Source organism: Triticum dicoccoides, chromosome 2A, assembly GCF_002162155.2.
Source record: "Triticum dicoccoides isolate Atlit2015 ecotype Zavitan chromosome 2A, WEW_v2.0, whole genome shotgun sequence".
Classification (NCBI taxonomy): domain Eukaryota; kingdom Viridiplantae; phylum Streptophyta; class Magnoliopsida; order Poales; family Poaceae; genus Triticum; species Triticum dicoccoides.
Window position 1 is genome coordinate 682,101,031 of NC_041382.1, and position 22,956 is coordinate 682,123,986.

Consider the following 22,956-nt stretch of genomic DNA (forward strand, 5'->3'; position numbering starts at 1 on the left):
GGCTCGGCGCCGGGGCGGGTGAAAGAAAAGAATCGGCATCGTCTCGAAGGCTACTGCATGCTCTACTCCGACTACTTCGCCGATGCTCCACTTCATGGCGAGAAAACATTTCGGCGCCGTTATCGGATGAGCCGAAAACTCTTCCTCAGGATTGTGAATTCCATCCGGGAGTTCGACAACTACTTCAAGTGCAAGATGGATTGCACTGGCGCTCTTGGATTCACCTCCATCCAGAAGTGCATGACAGCGATGAGGATGCTTGCATATGGAGCTCCCAGTGATTCACTCGACGACTATGGGCGCATGGCCGAGTCCACCAGCATAGAGTGTTTCTACAAGTTCTGTCGGGCAGTGGTGGCAGTGTTTGGGCCACAATACTTGAGAACACCCAATGCGGAAGACATTGCTCGGATCCTAGCCCAGAATACAGCAAGAGGATTTCCTGGGATGCTTGGAAGCATCGACTGCATGCATTGGAAATGGAAGAATTGCCCATTTGGTTGGCAGGGGATGTACAAAGGCGCCAAAGGCGGTTGCAGTGTGGTGCTTGAGGCGGTAGCCACACAGGACCTCTGGATTTGGCACTCCTTCTTTGGTATGCCAGGAACTCACAATGACATCAACATGCTGCAGTGCTCTCCTGTTTTTGCCAAGCTCGTTGAGGGCCATTCTCCTCCGGTGAACTTCGAGATCAATGGGCACCAATACAACAAGGGATACTACCTAACAGATGGCATCTATCCGAGATGGTCGACATTTGTGAAGACGATCTCAAACCCTGCGGCAGGAGGCAAGAACGCCTGGTTTGCGAAAGTTCAGGAGGCTTGCAGGAAGGATGTCGAGCGGGCATTTGGTGTGCTCCAATCTCGATTCGTTGTTGTTCAGTACCTCGCTCAGACCTGGTCCAAAGATCAAATGTGGGAGATTATGACTTGCTGTGTCATCTTGCACAACATGATCATCGAGAGCGAGCAAGAAGACCCAGTGTTTGACACTGAACCATACTACAGGCAGGGGCCTCTAGCCCAAGTTGATCACAATCTACCGGCAACTTGGACTGCCTATCTCAGTATGCGTCAGGAGATCCGAGACCCACAGGTGCATCATCAACTGCAAAAAGATCTGATTGAGCACCTATGGAGGCTCAAGGGGGACGCCGTGTGATGAAATACGAGTTTTTATTTGTTGAACTATATAATTTGTATTGAACTATTTGTTGTTGTACTATTTTGTTGAAGTATTTGATTTTTCTGTGATGAAATATGTGATAAGAAATAATTGTGTTGATAATTGAATGCCGAGACACGGCGAAACCACCCCGAATCTGGGCCTATTCTCGCCCATATGGGCCCTTTATTCGCCGAAATTGGGCTGTAAAGTGGGCCAATTTCGGCGTCTGGGGGCGACGACTGGGCGCAAAACCGCCCCCAGCGCCGATTGTATCGCTGGCTCGTCCCCAGGGGCGATTTTTATGCGTCCTGGGGGGGCCAACGGCTGGAGATGCCCTTATAAGACCATCCATTTCAACCTTTAGCATAGTTTGATCATTTGCACTGGTACAGTTTGAGTATCAAAAGCACGCTCCATATTGACAGGTCAAAAATCAGGAAATCCATCTTGTTGTAATAAAAAGCTAAGAACAAGATGTGGCAGAGCTTGCGAACATCACATGACAAGCAACATCCGTACAGACCGACCTGCTATCTTTTATACAACATGCGACTAGCACATATTTGCATCAACATAGAAGTGCACCAGCGAGTACAATGCCGAGAACGGCATGGGATCTACACAAGAAAAGATCAACACCACGCAGCAGATACGGAGCTTCACAGTTTATACGAGGAATTTACATGAAGCATATAACTTAAAAATAACATATGTTTATGCAGCTCTACCAAATATATAATACATATGCAAATATGGCATATTTAGATACGAGGTTGAATAACAAATGTAGTACAGTAGTTGTTTCTGATGTACCACATACACAGTGTATCCGTACTGCTGGCTGTTATCTGATCCATAAGTTTTTTCTCAAGAGAGCACCTGATTGATTGATCCATTACAACAAGGAAAAATACACGGAACCCTTAATTTTCTGACTGCACGGGCAAAGGTGGATTGTTGATTTGGAGTTTTAGCGGCTCGGTGATAACTGCATGAACCGTGCTCACCATTTCGTTTGGCGAGCTAAATCCATCAGTCTGAGAGTAGAACAAGTGAACTATCTTGCACATCTTCCAGAACAGCTCCTTGCACGGCCTAGGAACAACTGTGTTTTCCCTAAGAACCAACTTTAGCAAGCCTTTTCTACATGAGGCTATGGCCTTCTGTATCATCTCTTTAGCCGTTTCAATTGACATAGAACCACCACTGTGGAGAACAAGTAGTGAGACATAATCCAGGTTTCCCTCCCTGCTCTCCCTCTGTAATAAATAGATTAAAAGATTGTCAGGGTACCAAAGTACAACATGCAGGTCGAAAATACATGAGACAACAGTGATGAGTAATTACTACTATTCTCTTCATTATTATTATTATTATTATTATATAATAACAGGATACACAACTACTAGATGTATTATACGGAGTAGCTTCTAAGAGTAAACATCAGTCCGTCTTCTACCATCGTCTGGAACTCCTAAGAATACCATACAAGCACATAGATGTGTGTTTTACAAGAATAAATTCTTGACAAGATCATGAATGACTACAATTTTTGTTTTTTGTTAGAACTTGTATGCCTGAGGATTACTATAGTGCCTCTATCTTACCACATACCTGTTTACAGTTTGTTCGGCAACCATCAGGATATTTTTACATATTAAGATGAAAGGAATTTCCCTGTTGTGGTGTCTGAAGCATATATAACTTGAAAATAGCATGTGTTTATGCAGCTATACTAGATTTAGAATACATATGTGAATGTGACGTGCGTAGATATGAAGTTGAGGATAAAGGGAACCCAAATACCTCAAGGCCTTGGATATCATTGAGGAGACGACCAATAGTGCTCGTTAGCCTAAATAACTCGTTGTATTCTTGATCTTGGACAACACATCCCGAGAGCTTTGGCCCAATAAAGTACAATGATGTGAGCACAATGGGCCCCAGTGTGAAGGAAACAACTGCATTTGACATGTATTGCTCAACTGTTGGCACATATTTTCTCATCCGCCATTCTGCCTCAGACATCATAGACCTCAACAGCTGTAGCCACTGCAGATGGACTCAACATGTCAGTGCTGAACAATTTTTTGTTTTGAGAAATAGGCAAACACAATGGAAACTCACTAATTCTATCAAGTGCTTTCGAACATCACGGTTTTGTATTGCAGAATCTACTGCTCCAAGCTGATTGACTATAGTATAGATAGCATAAAACAATATTTTCACTTGCTTAGAGCGGAACTCATCTTTGGGGTGATCATCCCACCTAAGATAAACATTAGCAAATCAGGACCACAACGTGTTAGCAATGCGCGACACACCAACTCCACTTACAAAATGAAGGACCAAAGGGGTTACTTCTCAACTAATGTTATGAGGTTTTCATGTTCTTCTTTTGATCCACCAACATCGAAGAAATCATCAACAACAGTTGTGAGCACACCATTTTTGGCCCACGACATGCGAGCATCAGACAGTTCAGGAGGAAATATAGTAGCAGCAGCAGCAAGATAACAATATGTCAGCTTCTGCCGTGCAAATTGTAATTGGTCCAGCCGGTTCCCTTTCACCCAACTATTGCCACAAGTATTTCCAAATTAACTAAGAAAGAAAGTTAATATGGCAAGAGAGCATAGATGTTACATTACCTTTCAAGATGCAGGAGCTCATCCTGGTAAATAGATTGAGAAACATTGAAATCTTCGATAGCCAAAGCCAGGAAATCTTGGTTGACACCACATGGCCTAATTCAGCAAAATGTCTGGAATTGGTGCCGAACATCTTTATTTATATGATTTTACAAACATCAAAGTGTTCAATGTTCCTCTTGTGGCCTATACGTTCCACTCTGGCATAAAAGGGAAATTTAAGAGCATACTCAACCTGAAATTACAAAAAACATAGAAACAGTAAATACCCAATAAAAGCTAGAACTAGTCCACTTTCTGAGATTTAAATTTCATGCAAGGACCTCTTGAAAGATTGGTGTTGTTTGCACCCGATCAGAGAACGACTTTTCTGTCAATAACCTGTCTGACCAGTAGCCTATGTTATCTAGGATAAATTCCTTTTCTGATACACTGACTTTTGAAGCTTTGTACAATTCCAATATAGATTTTGTATCATTTAAATATCCCTGAAGTGAATTATGGAAAGTGGATTCACCAACATGATACAAATCATCTGCGTTAATTGAAATTAGTGAGTTAAATTAAATATACAAAAAACAGAAAGATAACATTTGTAAGACATGAAATTCCCTTCCAAAGGAAGTACCCGAGGAAACATCATATCCATTCATTCGCAAAAGACGAAATGCCATTGCGCATGCTGCTACATCTAGCATGATTTCCTTGTCTCTCTGTAACCAGAAACTGCAAAGTGGATACAATGAATTTTACAAGATATGGAAGATACATATCAGAACTTTATTCACGACCATTACCTGTATGCCACGTCTAGGATTCTCTTTATCTCACTAGAAAAATGTTGAGATATCCCGATGTTTTCTAGAGAATCTACCAATGAAAGCTGACAATGTATATTTGTTGGATAAACTGTTTGCACCGCAAAAGTCTAGTGTCGTTAGGTATCTAGTCACATTCTAAGACCTTACAAATTCCTGACAAAGAAAGCTAGATAGACTAACCTGAACCGCCAAATTTACTGACAAGCAAATTTAGGTACTGTAGGGCTTTGTCATCAAAATTGTGGATTAGTGCAGCAGCAGTTGTGGAAGGAGAGTTGAACAATGACCCATTCTTCCTCTGGAACTTCATAACTTGATTCCAGTCCAGTAGGTTTCCTAGCCCTTCAGCAACATAAGCCATATATGCTTTTCTCCCATCAGATTTATCCCCAACAAATCTGAATCAAGTCCATATCTATAAGATCCAGATTTTTGAAATAATAGTCACATGTAATACATATGCAGGAAAAGACAAATGTGAATGACATGTGGCCCTTTTCCCCTTCAAGTCATGGTTCCTAGAAAATAATTCAAAAATAGAACTTCGTACTAAAAAATGTTCATCTTCTACAAGAAAAAAAGACAAGCAGCCAGTCCCAAAAACCTAGCTTTCAAAACCAGCTATCCCTGAAGTTGTAAACACGATCAGAAGTGAAATACACCACGATTTTCATGCCAGAACTGTCACAGACAAACCTTTTCAGTTCCACCTCCCGGAGATGAAGAATCCTATCAAGCTCATTTTGTCCAACCGGAAATTCCAAACCCATCTCCATCCCAAGGCTAAGCATACCCGAAAACGTGATATTGAAGCCTATAGGAGCAACACTCTGCTCATTTGTAACAATGGAGAAATTTCTTCCGATGAAACGTAGTCCTGTTAGTACCATTTTCATCGCATCAAGGCCACATTGATTTGGTAAATCTTGAAAATACAAGATAATAAAACAAGAATAAAGGGTATGAAAATTCATCTTTGTTCATAGCTCTTTTGATATGCTCACCACCAACATTCCATCTCTTAAGTGCCAGCACACAAGCCAATGTGGATGAGAGGACATCCTTGTTGACGGAGGAGTCCATTTGGACTAGACCCCAAGATCCATTGCTCTGCTGATTTTGTAGGACACATTCAACACACTGAGGGAAGCATGGAACTTGAGGAGAGCCCCGCAAGGGCACCATAGCCACCCACGCGGTGTCGTAGGAAGATGGCAACAACTCAGGTTCCAGGAGCTGCTTCCTTATTCTAGCCTTCCGCTCCTAATTTAGTTGAAACCAGAATCATGTGACAAGAACCTCAAACAGCACGCAACAATGATTGCTAGTGATGTACATACTACATATCATGGTTTGCAGACATGCATTTTCTTCGGCAGATGCCTCCACCAGATTTGCTGATTCAAGATAGGAGATGTATTTCAAAAATCAATTGGCACATCTCATAAAAAAAGAATGTTTGAGGAAATTGAGACATCACTCATGTTCTTTTTTTCAGGCTAGGGACATTGATGCTACTCTCAGGCATACAAACATTTGAAGTGTATATTCATCCTTGTGCAGCGAATGGAGAATATAATTTCTTTAGCAAATCTAACTTGAGATGAGAAAAGTATATTTTCCGTCCCTCAACTTTTTCGATAGTCTACAAATGGCTCCTCAACTCTAAAACCAGCAAAATCTAATTCCTCAATTGTTGAAACCAAAAAATTTTCATTCCTTGGATTGCTCGGAGTGGTTTTGTGCTGACATGACATGGTTTTGACTGTTGAACTCACCACCTCATCTTCGTCTTCTTCCCCGCTCTCTCTCTCTGCCCACAGGATCACCTTGCCCTGTGCGTCTGCTCCGGCCGCCATGGCCTCGCCTCCATGCTCCTCCTCTTCCTTTGCTCATGACAACCTTCCACGAAGGTAGCTAGAGCCGATTGATACAGCGAGGCACGCACGTTTAGAGAAGCAAGCAACTTGATCGACCCTCCTATGGGAAGCTAGCCAAGCTAATTGATTTACCACCGGCCAGAAACACACAACTCTCACGCACGTGCATAGCAGCTAACCGGCTGGAAACACAAGACGCACACGAAGGCTGACTATGATTGCCAAAGGCTAGTCTAGAGCTTTGGTTGTCGGTACGGCGACGGTGGTAGACGGTAGACGGTTCGGCTAGCCATGCAGTCGTGCTCAGCCTGATGCTGTTGCGCACGCTGGAGCCCGAGGTGGCATGTGCGACGCCAACCTTCGGGATGTGGGCGCCGTGGATGCGTCGACTCTGGCGTCCGAAGGCGTGGCAACTGTGCCCTACTTCCACAAGAGACAGAAAGGGACGATGATGACGAAGGAAGCTGTGGGCCTGTGACACCCCACCTTCTTCTTTCTCCTCGTCTTCACCTTTATCTAGGCAGGCATTTCGTCAAATAGTTGCCATGCGGCAACGTTGAGCACCACCCCGCGCCATGCTGCGCTCCCGGTGGATGACGCAAACGCACTTGCCGGAGGTGGAGGAGCTCTGGGCGATGCAGGCACCAACGAGCTGTCACGGCCGAAGACCTACAAATTTATGCGTGACCGGACGTTGGCCTTGCATGGACTCCGCTGTGGCGGGATTGGTCGTCGAACTCATGATGTGGGTCCTCGGTGACGACGTCCACAAGGCCGCCGCACCGGTCGTCGTACTCGTGCTGTGGGTCCTCGGTGACAACGTCCGCCGTAGCCACCGTCGTTCTTCATGTCGGAGTCGCTCCATGCGAGTAGCCTCCTGTCCCAGTCCATAACTTTGTTCTTGAGTTGGCTTTGTGAAGGTTGATGTTTGTTTTACTTATAGGATTGGCTTGGAATTGCAGGACATGTCACTGATAGGTTTAATGGAAAGGCAGAGCTCCTATCGTTTGCTCGAAAAAAGAAGGCGATCTTCAGCTTAGTCAGTATAGTGGCACGGTAATTGGTTGATGAAATAAAAATAATGAATTTTACCATGGATTGATGTTTTCATAGGCTGAAATTGTTTGCTTTCTGGGTCAAATGATAACATACTACTAAAGCTTTCAGGCAGTCACTTTCTAGTGGATTGCACTCCACAAAGAACCCCAATGCCACGGGTTTTGCTTCTAAACACTAGTAGAAAACATGGTTTTGTTTTTTCCAGATCATAAAAACAGTCCCGGTCGTGTTACGAATCGGGATTAATGGAAGCATCAGTTCCGGTTCGAGTGGTCAGGACGCCGGTCGGGCCTCAGCAAGCACCAGTCCCGGTTCGGCTGGGACCTTTAGTCTCAGTTTCAACCATCAACCGGGACTAAAGGGCCTCACTCCTGACGCAACCCCTTAAGTTTCGGTTGGTGTCTGAAACCGGGACTAAAGGTCAGTCTTTAGTCCCGCTTCCAGACACCAACCGGAACTAAAAAATGCCTATATATATGTTCGCCCCTGCCCTCTCACTCCTCTGTGTTTTGGCAGGCCGGCCTGTGGGAAGTGTGTGCTGCTCTATTCTCATCTACTATGCACATGAGATGTTCGATGAAATTCCTGAGCCACACTTCAGCTTTCTCCTCTCCAAGCTCAACCTCCAAACTACATTTTCCTCAAGATTTGTCTAGATTTGGCGGTGCACCAACTACACAATGTTGTAAAAGGTTAGCAACTTCATCCTTTCATCACTCACTGCTAGTTTAGCTCATTTCAAATGCTCTAGAAGTAGAGTGGTTTGTGGGTTTTAGTGAAGGAGTGTATGTGGAAGTTCATTTGATTTAGATGCACAATGTGAGCTTAAATTAACTTCTTAGAGTTTGGACATGTGTAGGGTGCCGTCCCCGTCCCCGTCCTCACCGCCGTCGATCGCTCGCGCCGATCTCATCACTGGCACCATCGTGGTATCTGATCTTGAGCTTTAGGGTGAAAATCTTAGTATAGCTCTAGTTGGTTATACTTGACAAATGCGACATTTTGTGTCGTTACCTTATTGAAGGCAGTGCTCGGACACGATCTACATGCTGAGAACCCATTATCTGGTCGTCAATGGTCGGATTTAGCGATGTCTATGTGCATATCATTCCTTTTCTGGAGGTGTTGCTTTTGGAGAACTGTTTTCTCGTAGTTCTTGTGTTGCCAAGAGATAGTTGGTGTTGATGGTCGTTGATGTATATCTTCGGTCATGATTTTAATTGCTTCGCTTCTTTTCTGGCTTCGGCTAGGCATAATTTCAATCTTTTACGACTTCACTATTTGCTTACTTTACTATTTGTGTGTGCCTTGGAAGTTGGAATTGATTGTGTGCATTCTAATTATGCAATGTGGAATGTGGACCTATTCATGCTCGTTGGCTACCGCATAGTTTTGGGAGGCCCAAATCAGTACTAGGGAAATTGACCGAGATGCCCAACAAAATAGCTATATCTACGTCGGATCTCTAGGCGCTAGCTTACCTCTTTTTCCTTCTATGAATCCCAATTGTTGCTTCCTATTTGCGTTGCCCTAGGCCCTAGCTGCCAATAGAGCATAGTCCCAGACGCAAGCACGCACGAGATCCATGGTCGCCTTCATACGAGGACGGACCAGCGACCCTGCCGAACAATGGCAAGAACGTATTGTCTACCGGCTACCGGCAAGAAGATTTGTTAAAGTCGGATTTGTCTAATCTCCTATTCCTCTGTTCTTCATTAAGTTTATGTACTCCCCGGTGTATAATATTTTCTAAACTTAGGCTTTTAAGCAATGTTTTAAATAGCGGGCTATGGAAAATAGCGGCGAGCCTCCAAATCAGCTATAGCGGAGCTATAGCGGGCTAAAGCGGGCTATAGCGGCCTATTTGTGAAGGCAACCATTTAGCAGCACCCTGCTAAAAAGGCTATAGCGGGCTATAGCGGAGCTATAGCCGGCTATTTAAAACTAGGGTCCGAATAACTGCCACACGTGTGGCGTCGATAGGAACCCGCCCGCACGCCTCGTGCGGCATAGACGGGGATCGGCCCGCACGACCACGTCCGAGCGCACAAAAGCACGGCCCGCACGTCCGGTGTATGGCAACCCCGCCCGCACTGCCCCGTCCGGGCCAGAAGACCGGCTGCCCGCACGACCCAGCGGATCCACGCCTCCGATCCATCCCCTCTCTCGTACGTCGCCATCGTCCCCCACCTCTCGAACCCCGACATCCGTCGCCGGCCATCCCTGGTTGCCATGGCAACCAGGGCAGATCCGTAGGGCGCTCCGACCCCAAACCACACCCTAACCCTTCCCATCCCCAGCCGCCCACTCCAATCCAGCCCTCCAGACACGATCAACTAAAACCAGGTGAAAATTCTCGATCTCGTCCTTCCCTCTCATCCTTAAGGCTGAAAATCTCCCGATCTTGTATTGGGTCCATACTATAGGGGTAGAACACTGCATGGTTCGGTGTATATTCGCAATTGCCAGGCAGAATACACCAGATCTGCCATGTACTATGTTTGAGGTTAACTTAGGTGCCTAGTTTAGGCACTTAAGTAGTTGGGTATGAAATGGATGAGTAGGAATCCCTAAAAAAGGGCAGGAAGGACGATTTTTTGAATGAAGAGGGTGGGAAAAAATAATTGCCACTTGTGTGTAACGACAGTTGCCGCTTGTGTATGATGACAATTGCCACCTATTTTGACCTGTTGCTTGCCATCCCTATCTTCCATGTGCAAGCAGCAGAAGAATACAATTCTTGTGGATTATTGATGCCTTTTTGATCATCCAGTGATTGAGAACATGTCGGAAAAGAATCGAGACGCGGAAAGGATGAATCGCGAAGGTGGCGCTGATGCTTGGGGTTCTCAAAGGCCAGAAACACCGCCTTGGGATGCAGCAGAGTATAGTCAACTCATCTCTGCACGGCCGTTGCTGCCACTACTAGAACAGTATGCAGGCGTAGGTATGATGCGTGGTAACAAAAAGAAGAGAGCAGTTGCCAACTTCGCAACGATGAAGATGACATTCTACTTATGTCCTACACTCCCATTTTTTGCAGGTTCTTATGACCAAAACACTCTCAGGGGGGCCCCATGGCAAGTTCAGTCACAAGACGCTAACACTGACATATGTACGGGCAACCAACCTCAACTAGCTAGTATGGCTAATCAAGGTAATGCAAAACCAAAAAAAACACATACTGTTGTGGACGTGAAAAATGGACATGCAAAAAAACTGGCAAGAGGACTCACGAGTTATCACGGGTGAAAATGCAGGGCCTTCATGCAGCACGTGGCATCATCCAGCACCCATGTACCTGCCATCGACGTCATACACAGGTCAGTCCATAAAAAAAGTGAAGTTGCGGATGTTCAATTAGCAGAAGGGGCATAGTTGGCAGCTCCAAATTGCCATGACTGGACTTCTACAATTGCCATGAATTTAAAACTACATTTGCCATCCCTGGACAACTGTTGTTGCCATCAGTGGACACTTGTAGTTGCCATGGAGAAACAACTGCAGTTGCCATGCCAGAGCAACTACAGTTGCCATGTCATCACAACTGCAGTTGCCATGGAGGAACAACTGCGGTTGCCATGCCGATGCAACTATAGTTGCCATGCCAGTAAAACTGCAGTTGCCACATCAGGGGCGACTGCAGTTGCCGTGCTAGCACAAACTGCAAATTGCCATGAATTGACCAACCACTACTATGCTTACAGCGTATTACACTGGTGGTGACACGGCAAACGTCCCGTGGCAAGCTTCACAAATTGCAGGTGGAGCACGACATTTTGGTGTCACAGACCACACAAGATGGCCAAATGCAGCACAACAAGGTAAGGAAAAAAATTGAACCACAAAAAACATCACTACATTTGTTGTTTATAGTTTTTTGTAGGCAAAATAATAGTTGCCATGTTTGTTGAACAGTACCTGCCATGACTGGACAGCTACAGCTGCCACACATGTCCACACGCAGTCTCACGGCTTGCTGTTTGAAAATATGTCGTGCCAAATCAATCGAAGATGGTGTGATCCGTTGTGATACACATCTTATTCAACCAAAAAATCTTACTCTCGTGCTTGTTTTTTCTATTACAGAACCTACAACTACAGTGAACAGCGGTGCGGGGACATCTACTGCGGGGAGCTCTGAGCGCACGGAAGACGCGTTCCACCAGCCAGCAGACTGTCATGCCGCAAACAATTTCGAGTCAGAGTCGGGAATGGCAATCATTCCAGCAATGCCGACGAGCACCCCTTTGAACACAAGCACTAGCAACACTCGAGTAGATGGAACTGCCTCCGATACTGAAGCGAATGATGAAACTGACGACGACGCACAAGAGGATGAAGATGGTGGGCAATCCAAGATCGTGGTACATCAGCCACCATACATTGGGCAGAGATTTGGATCGTTCGCAGAAGCAAAGGAATACTACCAGGCATACTTCCATGGATTTGCGGTCAACACCGAGTGCCATAGGAAAATTAAGAAAACTAATGAGTACAGCAGAGGTGAGATGAGGTGCCACAAGGCACGAAGGAACAAGAAGGGGAAAGGTGTTGCGCCTGTCGTTCCAGAACGAAAGAGAGGCATCATTCTCAAGACGGGGTGCCCTGTCCGGTGTAAGCTAAATGTAGATGGAGCAACATGGGTGGTCAATGAGTATTTTGACGAGCACAACCACGAACTCATAAAGAAGTTCGACCTGGTGAAATTTCTGACCGCCCACAGAGGGTTCACCCCCGTCGAAAGGAAATTTGTAAAGCTGCTACATGATTGTAACGTCGGTCCATCAAGAATGGTACAGATACTATCTCTCATCCACAGCAAAAAGGGAACTCTGAGTAGCATGCCGTACATACCAGCTGACGTCACAAACCTACAGGCCAAGTACCGTAGAGAGAGCAAGTTGGCAGACATAGAGGCCACAATAGCCTACTTTGATGCGAAAGCAAAGGAAGATCCAGATTTCTTCTACAGGATAAGGTTGGACGATGAGGACCGTGTCAGGAACATGTATTGGGTGGATGGTGCTGCAAGGAGAGCCTACAAACATTTCCGAGATTGCATCTCATTCGACGCGACGTACCTCACCAATATGTACAAGATGCCATGCGCTCCGTTCATAGGAATAAATAACCACAATCAGTCGTTGCAGTTCGGATGCAGCCTCGTCCGGAACGAAGACACAGATGGGTACGTTTGGCTGTTCAAGACCTTCTTGGAGTGCATGGATGGACTTTCTCCGATGAACATAATAACGGACCAAGATTTCAGCATGCGTGCAGGCATAGAGGAGGTCTTTCCGTTGGCAGTGCACAGGCACTGCAGGTGGCACATTATAAAGAAGGCTGAGGAGACGCTAGGACCGTTCTTTGCCGACCGTCCAGAGCTGCACAAGGCATTCGAGCTGTGCGTGGACCACAGCTTGACGGTGGAGGAGTTTGAAAGGAGCTGGATGGCCATGACTGAAACACATCAAGTCCAGGACAACGAGACTCTTGTTAGCCTGTGGGAGAAGCGAATGTACTGGGTGCCGGCCTACTTCATGCAGTGCTTCTTCCCCTTTCTGCAGACTACGCAGCGCAGCGAGGGGTTCAATGCTGTTTTAAAGCGGTACGTCAGCCCTGGCAACTCATTGCTACAGTTTGCCAAGCAGTACACAACTTTGCAACAAAAAATTTTGGGATCTGAGCTACAGCAAGAAGCGACCACAGCCCTAAAGCAGCCAAAATTGCTAACGTATTTACCGATGGAGAGGCAAATGAGCAAGATATACACCAACAAGATCTTTAACAAGTAAGTCAGTTGCATTACAGTCTTATTTGCATAAAAAGCACCAAGTCAGTAGGGGCCTTATAGAGTGCAATGCAGTTGCCATGACATGCAGCTGCCATGTTTAATGAAAATACTGTTTGCCATGCTTACTCAGATGCAGTTGCCATGTTAAAATGAAAATTTTGTTTTGGCATACTTGCTCGGGTGCATTTCCCTTGTTGAATGAAGTGCAGTTGCCTTTTATGCGCTGTGCTTCCATTGGAGCATGTTGGCATGCAAATGCCAATGTCAAAAAATGCTAAAAAAATGTTATATTGGCGACACATATGCTGAAATGCAGTTGCCATGTTTAATGAAATGCATCTGCCCTTTTTTTTGAAATGCAATTGACATGTTTACTCAGCTGTAGATGCCATGTTTAATAAAAATTCAGTTGCCATGTTTTATGCAATGTGCTTCCATTGGGGAATGTTGGTGTGGAAATGACGATATCCAGTTGAAAATGTACTGCAATTGCCATGTCTGTTGTACTGCAATTGCCATGTATGTTGTAATGCATTTGCCATGTGTAGTGTACTACATTTGCCATGTTCAACGTAATATATTTGCCATGTTCAATGAACTATGTTTGCCATGTTCAAACAAAATGTATTTCTATTTCCATGACAACATAAGGGTGTACAAGAAAAAGATCGCACGAAAGTTTAACAGAAAACACACAAAACTTGCAGATTCCAGGAAGAAATAAAGCGTGCCAGCATGTTCACGGCTTTCCGGGTGGACGAACATACGTTCAAGGTGTGTTCTATTTTGGGCATGTCAGATTCAGAACCTGAAGACGCGGACAAAGGAAGGAACTACTTCGTCAGAGCCTCGATAGGCGAAGGCGAGTACTACTGCCAATGCTGCAAATTCGGACGGGACGGCATTGTGTGCTGTCACATACTAAAAGTCATGGACATGAACGCTGTTACACGCATGCCCCGCCATTTCATAAGGAGGCGATGGACTTGGGACGCTGACGACGCGTTGGCGTCGCAGACAACACATGCAGTTCTGGCTGTGCATGACGAGAGACCTGAGTCAACCATGGAAGCCGTGAGGCACGTTGTGCTGACAAAGAACTATGCTGAGCTAATTGATGAAGCGTGCAAGAGTGATGACACAGCGAGAGTCGCAGAAAAACACAGGAAGGCACTGAAAAGAGAGCTTGATGAGATCAAAAAAAGGAAAGTCGAGGAAGCCTTACACCGGTTCCCCCGCACATCAAGTGTGCCTTCATCCACGGGGCCATCGTCTGAAAACTCGGAGATATGATCTAGAACAGCAAGCACACAAACCCAGGTCAGGAATCCACCCCATTCCATCACAAAGGGTCGTCCGAGAGAGATAAGGTACAAGTCGGGACTGGAGATTCAAGCAAAACACAAGAAAACGAAGAAAGGGGCGGGCAATCCATGAGCAAAAATTGGGGCGTTGTGACATGGTCCATGTGGACATTTTGTTTTGTACCCCTATACGATGGGATTTTTTTAATCGGGAGAATGACTCTTGAGGGGGGACAGAAGTAGAAGGAAAATTCATTGAATGGATAAAATGCATTTGCCATGTTATGGGTACTTAATCTGCCATGTTATGTGTAGTTAATCTGCCATGCTATTTTATACCAAATATGCCATGCTATTTTATACTAGATAAGCCATGCTATTTTATACTAAATATGCCATGCTACTTTATACTAAATATGCCATGTTAGTTGTACTGGATCTGCCATGTTAGTTGTACTGGATTTGCCATGTAAGTTGTACTGGATCTGCCATGTTATTTATGATGTATCTGCCATGTTAGCTGTACTGAAAATTTCCGGATGCTTTTTGTAATGACTCTGCATGGCATATATCCCCATGACAAATACGATGCGGTTTAGAAGCACGTAGTGTGTTGTGTGCAATGTATGGGAAAACAAGTTGGAAAAAAAGCGTAAACGTGCATAAACCGCAGCAAAGGTTATGGCTACATGATAAACCTACCCAATGCTAGCCGGTGCAATTAGCGATGAAAAAGAACAAGCAAAACAGCAAAAAATGAAAAAATGACGATGACTTTCACTAACCATGTCTGTTGAACTACATTTGCCATCTTTTTTTTTGAAAACATCGCAGACGCATTCGAAAATAGCAAAAAACGATGCTAGAAACGACGAAACCACTGTCGTAATGATAAACATAAAAACAGATCTGATGTAACGCCTAAAATAGATTCACGTCCACACATGTATTACAGAAAACACTAAAAATGTCGCTAACACGTCACCATTACATAGTAGGCTACACGAGGTTGCAGTCATAACGTAGGACACAAAACATAGTTTTCGACAAAAGAACAGAGAGATAGTACCTTACATTCCTCAACAACAGAATGTAAGGTGTGCGTCTGGTGTGTAACGCCACGTGATCACTTGTACTTCTTGATGACTTGCTTGATAGCTTCCTCCACGAACTCGCGTGCTCCGGACCGCTTGTTGAAATCTTCATTCGTCAGCCAGTTCCATGTGCAGATTTTTCGGAGCTCAACGACCGTTGCATCTGTGATAGCGGGGACAATTCTGCCTTCCCACTTTGCAAAGTATTCCAGCGCGTGAAAGCCACAGTCCGTCCTGCACGAGGAAAAAGAGTTCAGGTGAACACGCAAAATGGACAGCTACAGCAAAGATGGACTTCAGTTCAGATGTGTCAACAAAAAGAGGGGGTGGATTGATGTAAAAATGGCACATGAAGGAGCGGGTTAAAAGAAATTACGTGTTCCCTTGCTTCACAGTCGCCACATACTCAGTCGGGAAATGCCTAATCTGGACCTTTGAATGTTCGTAGTGACGGTTCCAAGTCTCTTTGAGGTTCTTGATGAAGAATTCGGCATGCGTAGTAAGGTCTGAATCAGCTTCCGAACGGATTGAATCAAGCACCTCGATACGTTGGTTCTTCAGGTCAAGACAGACCGCATAGTGTTGACCACACTTGTCGTGTCGGTCGTGTGGTGCAAGCTCCTGGAACATGGGGAACATGACCTGCATTTAAAAAAGTGAAGAAATGAGATACAAAGTTCACATGAAATAACAACAGAGGGACAAAAAAATTAGAATCACGTAGAATGTTTGATTATGGGTGGGAGTAGTTGAAAGAAAGTTGCCGTCCATTGTATGAACAAAATGAGCCATGTATTTTACTATCAAGTTGCCACATAGTTTGCATGGGGATACAAAAAATCAAGAAGTCAGTGTGCACGGCAACTGTTGCCACATGAAAACTTCTGCCACACAAACACAAGTACAGGTTCTGGCAAAAAACCACGCCATGTGAAAAAACGGTGCAGACAGGAAATGAGTACTCACATATTTCTTCAGTGTGAGCTTGAAGTCACCGTGTTGTGCAAAATTGTTCCTCAGGATTTTGTGGTGGAAGTCACCATCCCATATTTTGCAGGTCACACTGTAATGCATGATTATCTTGTCGGCGCATACATCGGTGTGATTGTTGATGTAGTCGATCCCGCATGCAACTACATTCGTCAACATTTTTCCGTTTGGCCTCACGGACTCGGCAAGATCACCCAGGTCGACGTACGTCGCTCCGCACTGAATGACTTTCGTTCTGTCCAAACATGAGCTGTATGAAAACGATATAGCATGGAAGAATCATGCCTACTAAGTAAAAAAAAAATGAAAGAACTAAAACGTAAGCGGACCATTTATAAAAAGTACGAAGTAGATAAATGGTAAAAAAGAGCAAGCAAGATGAGAGATTATGGGGTATGGTAATTTACGCTTTCAGCTCCTTCATGTGCTTGCTGTTGGTCCTTGCATTTCCAAAACGCTTGACGATATCGTACAGCTGGGTCTGTTCCTTAGTGGCCCTGAATTCGGGCTCGTAGTCTTCCGCGGGGGGTGGGTGAACTACCCTCTGCTGCCTCACAGGACCAGGGGTGACACTCCTAATGGTATCCTCAGATACCGTATCTGCAGGCACATTGGAACTTGATTGCCCTTGCCCTCGTGAGGAACTCCTCTGCAATGATGTCTCCTCGATCATGCGGTAAACTTCATCAAGTGACGGTGAAATCTCCTCAGGGGTGGCTGCAATGAATATTAAAAAAAGTGGGTTAGGATACATATAAAATCCAAAAACAGATGGATTGTGAGGAGGTAAAGGTCCATGATGTGATATGTAGGTACAAAAAGTGGGGCAGTTGCCATGGGTGGTCCAACTACATTCGCTATGACATAGCAAATACAATTGCCATGTAGTTGCACTGTAGTTGCCACCTAGTTGTACTGTAGGTACCATGTCACAGCAACTGCAGTTGCCATGTTGTGTTGGCTCCACTTGCCATGTGAATGCCGTATGAAAAAATGCAGCATGGTAGAAAAAATGCAGGTGGCATGATGTGGCAAATCCAGTTGCCATGTGTACTGAACTGTATTTGCCATGTGACAGCAACTACAGTTGCCATGTTGAAATAACTTCAGTTGCCACGTGCTTGCCCAAATGTCAAACGCAGCATGGCAGCAAGAAAAAAACGTAGGTGACATGGTGCATCAAATCCAGTTGCCATGTCGTCACATGGCAGTTGCCGTCACAAGTGAGGACCCCCAAAGAATGTGATTGGGACAAAAGTCAAACTACAAACATGTATACAAGAAAATCGTAAGTGCGTGATGAGTGTACCTTGCACAATTGGCTCTGCGAACTTGACAGCCTTCCTGCGCTCGACCATTGGCTGCGCCATCATTGCGGGCATGCCTCCTGGGAAAGCAAAGGCAACTGGTATAGGATCGTGCACCACTGGTTGATCTTGACTGACGCCGAGGCTGAAGCTCGGTGGGGTAAAGGCCATTGGGTGCCTCTCATTCCTACTGGCCGGACCACGAACGACTCTCGGGGCAGAATCCAAGGGTGAAAGATCGACAAACATATCTGAATCGGCCGCTACAAAATGATCGGCCTTATTTGCAGGGCGGGGCGTGTTGTCAGCGGTCTCAGCCGCAGCTTTCATGACAATCTTCTTGTTTGGACTGTAGGGGACACCGACATTGACTGGGAGCCTGGAAGTGCGCAGATTTATGCTGGGGATTTCCGCTGCGGGTGAAGGCGCAGTCTGCTCCGGGCGTTCCTCTGCGTCACTCGTGCCCGGCTTGACACCTGCATCAGTTGTGCTCCGGTCTTGCGGTTTCTCCATCACATTGATTTTTGCAGGTGGCGGGAACAGTGTGGACGCAGGAACATAACCAGATTCGTCTCTCCTGCTCCTAGCTACAGCCAGAGCGTTGGGTATGTCTGTTGATTGCTTGCGGGGGCTACGACGCCTAGGTGGAAGACCAGCACGCGGAACGGTCGCCTTAGCAGTATCTCCACCGACAGGAGCTGGAGCTGTTGTGCCAGGATTCTCATCTGCAGATGGCATATCCTTGTGAAGTGCCGCCTCAGTCGCTTCTGTCATGGACACAGGTGAGACACCAGGCACGCGCTTGGAATCAGTGTCAGATGAGCGGGAATCTTCCTTGCCTAGGTTGGTCTCGGGAGCATCCACTTCGACGCTTGCTGATGGGGTGGCATGGCTCACAGCAGCATCCTTCATTGCCAGAAGAGTTGGCAATATTTCAGCTGTCCTGGCGGACACCGACTCGTCACTCCCCGATGTACGGATGCCTGTTGTTCTAGCCTGCACATCTGCAGCCAGCGGAGATGGTCGGCCACTTGCATCAGAGTTAGTGGGAGCAGTTGACGGTGCAGCAGCAGTATTGTCGCCTGGCGCCTCATGTACATCTGAGTTGCCACCTGTTGACAACTTTGAATGCAGGCGTTCGAGTGGGTCTCTACTGATATGCTTGGCCCCGCGCGTAGTAGTCTTCTTCACCCTGCAAAGGAAAAAAAGCACGTGAAAAATGGTATGAAAAAAATGGACAAAAAAATATGTTTGCAATGATAGAAGCATTAAAAAACTAAAAACAAGTGGAAAAAGCTGGTAGTTGCCATGTAAGGGGGTCATGAGTTGCCATGTGCCATAGTTAGCAGTTGCCATACAGCAGCAGTTATCAAAGTTAGGCAAATTGAAAGGAATGATAGAAATGCCTGATCTGTGAGGAATGCAATTTCAAAATTAGGTGGGGGATGAACTATCAGAAGAAAATGGTAAAAAAAAAGATGACAGTTGCCATTAGGTACAGAAATAGTTGCCATTTGGCCTAGATGCCAGTTGCCATGTAAAGATAATAGGAGTTGCCATACATTTAAAAAATGAAGGAAGAAATCATTTGGAAAAACAGCAGTTGCCTCGTGGGGGATGATAACAGAAGAACATGTGACAAAGCAGACCAGTTGCATTGAAAAATCAAGAAAAAAACCGCTATCTCAAATGAAAAGCACATGGAGAAACCTACTTCTTGACTGCCTTCCTCAGGTCAGGCAACACGACAGGATCCCCGGTGTTGGTCGTCGTCGTACGAGGCAACACGACAGGATCCCCGGTGTTGGTCGTTGTCGTACGAGCAGAAGACCTGGTGGAAGGGATGTCACCGGCAATGGGGGCACCTTTGTTCAAGCGAGCAGAAACACGGGTTGGCGTTGGCGCCTGTTTCTTCGTAGCTGCTCGTCCACCAGCGGTCGGCTCACTGCACGCAACAGATGGAAGGAAAAAAAGAAGGTGGCAATTGTCAGACAACAAACTAATTGCCGCGCTTGACAAAAAACAAGTGCAAAAGAAATGGATGAGATTGTTCCAAAGAAAAGATACACAGCAGAAAACTAAAATTGAGAGTCGAACCTCTTCCTGGCAGCTACAGGATCGATCCTAGACCTCTTGCCAGCGGAACCCTGCCCAACATCCTCTGGAGCCCTCCCCCTCCTTGATGGCAAAACCCCCTCGCCTCTCGCAGCCGTATGTTCTTTCACTTTCTCCGGTGGGTGGGCACCTGTTGCATCCTTGCCCTTGTTGCCGCATGTGCGAACTTCAGCGTGTTCATCGTCATCGGTGTCATCGTCGTCGTCCTTGCTGAGGCCAGCGTCTCCATCCACATCATCCTGTGTGTCACCGGGCTCTTGGGAGCTATTGTAGTCATACCGGCCACGGCAACCGGTTGGCCGATGTGTACGTTCTGGGACAAATGAAGTGAACTGCCTCGCAACCGCGTCGCTGTCAGAGGCACTGAGGGACGTCCACCCCTCAACCAACTTCCCGAGCAGGCTGGTCATTCCGGATGCAAACTACCCAATTAGATGCTCCACTGGTGCCCTCGCCTGTGCACGAAAACAAGAAGCATCAACAAAACAACACCCGTACTGCATTCGCTTCCGCGACATCAACATGTAATCCACGGCAAACCGTAGATGTGGACATTTTGATTACCTCAGAAGGGCAAGACGGAGCTGAGTGCACGTCCATCCACTTTTCAAATTTTTGAGGCCCCCCAAACACGCTGTAGTCTATAGCATGCTTGGCCATCAGCTATGAAAAGCAAAAAAAGAAATTGTAAGCATGCCTTATAAACCACGGACGGTTGCGTCATGTCAAATTTGTAAGCATGCCGTGTGAAAAAGACATAAACAAAAACTAACCTGTAGTTTTCCATATGTGCCATCAGTTGCCCTGTCTGCGGCAAGCACAGCCTTGACAGCGCTGATGGTCCACGCAGAAACAGCAAACTTGTGAGTAGGCGGCGGGCCTCCTATCCCGGTGAAATCCATGGTGGACAGATCAAGAGAGTCGACATACATGAGCTGATTTAAAACAATTTTGCAAAGAAAAGAAAATATCAGTTGCCATCGTGGTTAATTTGTAGTTCAGAAAAAAAAGAGCAGGATAATGTATGATCCAACGATAATATGTATGTGTTAGTTGCCATCAAAGTGTGATGGCAGTTGTCATCCTACTGTGATAGCAGTTGCCATGCTAATATGAAGGTAGTTGCCACATTGTCAGTATGACAGTTGCCACGTTGTCATTATGGCAGTTGCCACATTGTCACTATGGCAGTTGCCATCTTGTTATGACCAGATTGTCATGCATGAAATAAAAGTACGTTATAAACAAAGAGTTCACACAGAGATCTGGTGAAAATAAATACCATTAAGTGCAGACGATAACCCTTCTGGTACATCTTGTTTTTGAAAGCATCGTGGAGAAAGTCGGCAATAAACTTACACCAGTTCATACTCTTCATGTTTTTCAGATTCGCCTGCACCACACAAAATTTCAGGGCAAAAAAGTTTGCCGCGTCAGAAATCAAAACGGAAGAAACGCAACGAAAACACTGGCAGTAGCAAGCATGGATCATTCACCAGGATGGGGAAACATTTGTTGCTTGGGCGAAGAGAAGTGGTCGGCGCGAAAACAGCTGAGATGAGGTACATGAGTAGCTTCATCTTGAAAACTTCTCCGTGCGTCGTCATGTCCTGCAGAGAATCTGCCAGTACAGACGTGTTCGGCATTGCCTCCAACCCAGGAAACAAACGGGCGAACAGCTCTTCCTCGATCTCATTATTAACCTCGTACGGGACTTTGATATGTCCCCGAGGCACACCCAAAGTGCAGAACACGGATTCCTCATTCAATGGAAGTCTTCCCCGTCCCGGGATCACGAATTCCCTGGAGGCGGGATCGTATATCTCACCAAGCCAGTCGCATACAGGGTTGACAAGGTTCGTACACCGGACATCCATCAGAACCTACATACCCATCTCAGCAGCAGCTCCCTTTTGATCGTCAGTGAATTTGTCAATCAACACGGTCAGACGTTCCTGGGAGGCTCTGTTGCGAATATGTTTCTTCTTCTGCAAAAAACAAACACAAAAGTGTTGAGCTATTGCCATGTTTTTGCAATGTTATGAAAATTTAGTTCATGATGGACGACTATAAAAAAGATCTAGCTGCCAACAAATAACATAAATCAGGAGGAGGGGGGCGGGTGTGGGGACAGTTACCTCATCGCCCTCTTTTCTCCGTCCAGTTGCCTGGTTACGTTGAGGTGGATCCATGAAATCGTCATCATCACTTTGATGATCGCCACGAGCCATTCTGCTGATGTAGGAACAGACCAAATTGTTAATGGCGAATATGTAAAATGCAATGGGTAAGCAGTTGCCACCTAACAGAAAAATATTAACTATTTGAATGCAAATGTGGTTGCCATACTATGCAGCCAGTTTGCCACACTGTCATATCTGTATTGTGGCAACAGACATTGTGTTCACATACTGTATTGCAACATGATTATACAAAATCCAAAGTGGCAAACACGCCAACTCGATGTGCACATTAGTTCCGTCCAGTGCTACCGATTGTGGCAACTATCAAAGTTTGGAAACTGTCGCAAATAATTCAGAAAAAAAAACAAGTCTCACAAATGAAAAAGAATGTTTGAGGTTACTATTATGTAAATTCAGTAAAAAATCAGTTTGCCTCGTTCAAGAGCGTGTATGTGGCAACTATCTCATTCATTCAGTAAATTTTAGTTGCCCCCCTTGTGTGTGAGCTTGAACACATTTGTGGCAACTATGACAGTCAGTTTCAGAAAATATGTTGCCGCAGAAGAGAACACAAATGTGGCAACT

The 22,956-nt window shown here is 45.6% G+C and overlaps 1 protein-coding gene across 1 annotated transcript; it reads right to left on the reverse strand.

Moving 5' to 3' along the window:
• Window positions 1-2,093: 2,093 nt before the first annotated feature.
• Window positions 2,094-6,501, reverse strand: LOC119358108 (ent-kaur-16-ene synthase, chloroplastic-like). The gene is made up of 14 exons (XM_037624808.1): window positions 6,421-6,501; window positions 5,661-5,905; window positions 5,339-5,521; window positions 4,823-5,040; window positions 4,619-4,730; window positions 4,450-4,547; window positions 4,145-4,356; window positions 3,979-4,056; window positions 3,908-3,917; window positions 3,822-3,873; window positions 3,532-3,747; window positions 3,298-3,439; window positions 2,977-3,222; window positions 2,094-2,429 (listed from the first exon to the last, which is right to left on the reverse strand). The coding sequence occupies exons 1-14, from the start codon at window positions 6,499-6,501 to the stop codon at window positions 2,094-2,096; spliced, it is 2,229 nt and encodes a 742-aa protein (XP_037480705.1).
• Window positions 6,502-22,956: the final 16,455 nt, after the last annotated feature.

Excerpts from the sequence above, each read along its gene's own strand:
- LOC119358108 (XM_037624808.1), bottom strand. The coding sequence starts at position 6,501 with ATGGCGGCCGGAGCAGACGCACAGGGCAAGGTGATCCTGTGGGCAGAG. Across the intron at positions 5,041-5,338 it reads CGGGAGGTGGAACTGAAAAG|ATTTGTTGGGGATAAATCTG; the intron begins GTTTGTCTGTGA and ends GACTTGATTCAG. Across the intron at positions 4,548-4,618 it reads ATCCTAGACGTGGCATACAG|TTTCTGGTTACAGAGAGACA; the intron begins GTAATGGTCGTG and ends TCCACTTTGCAG.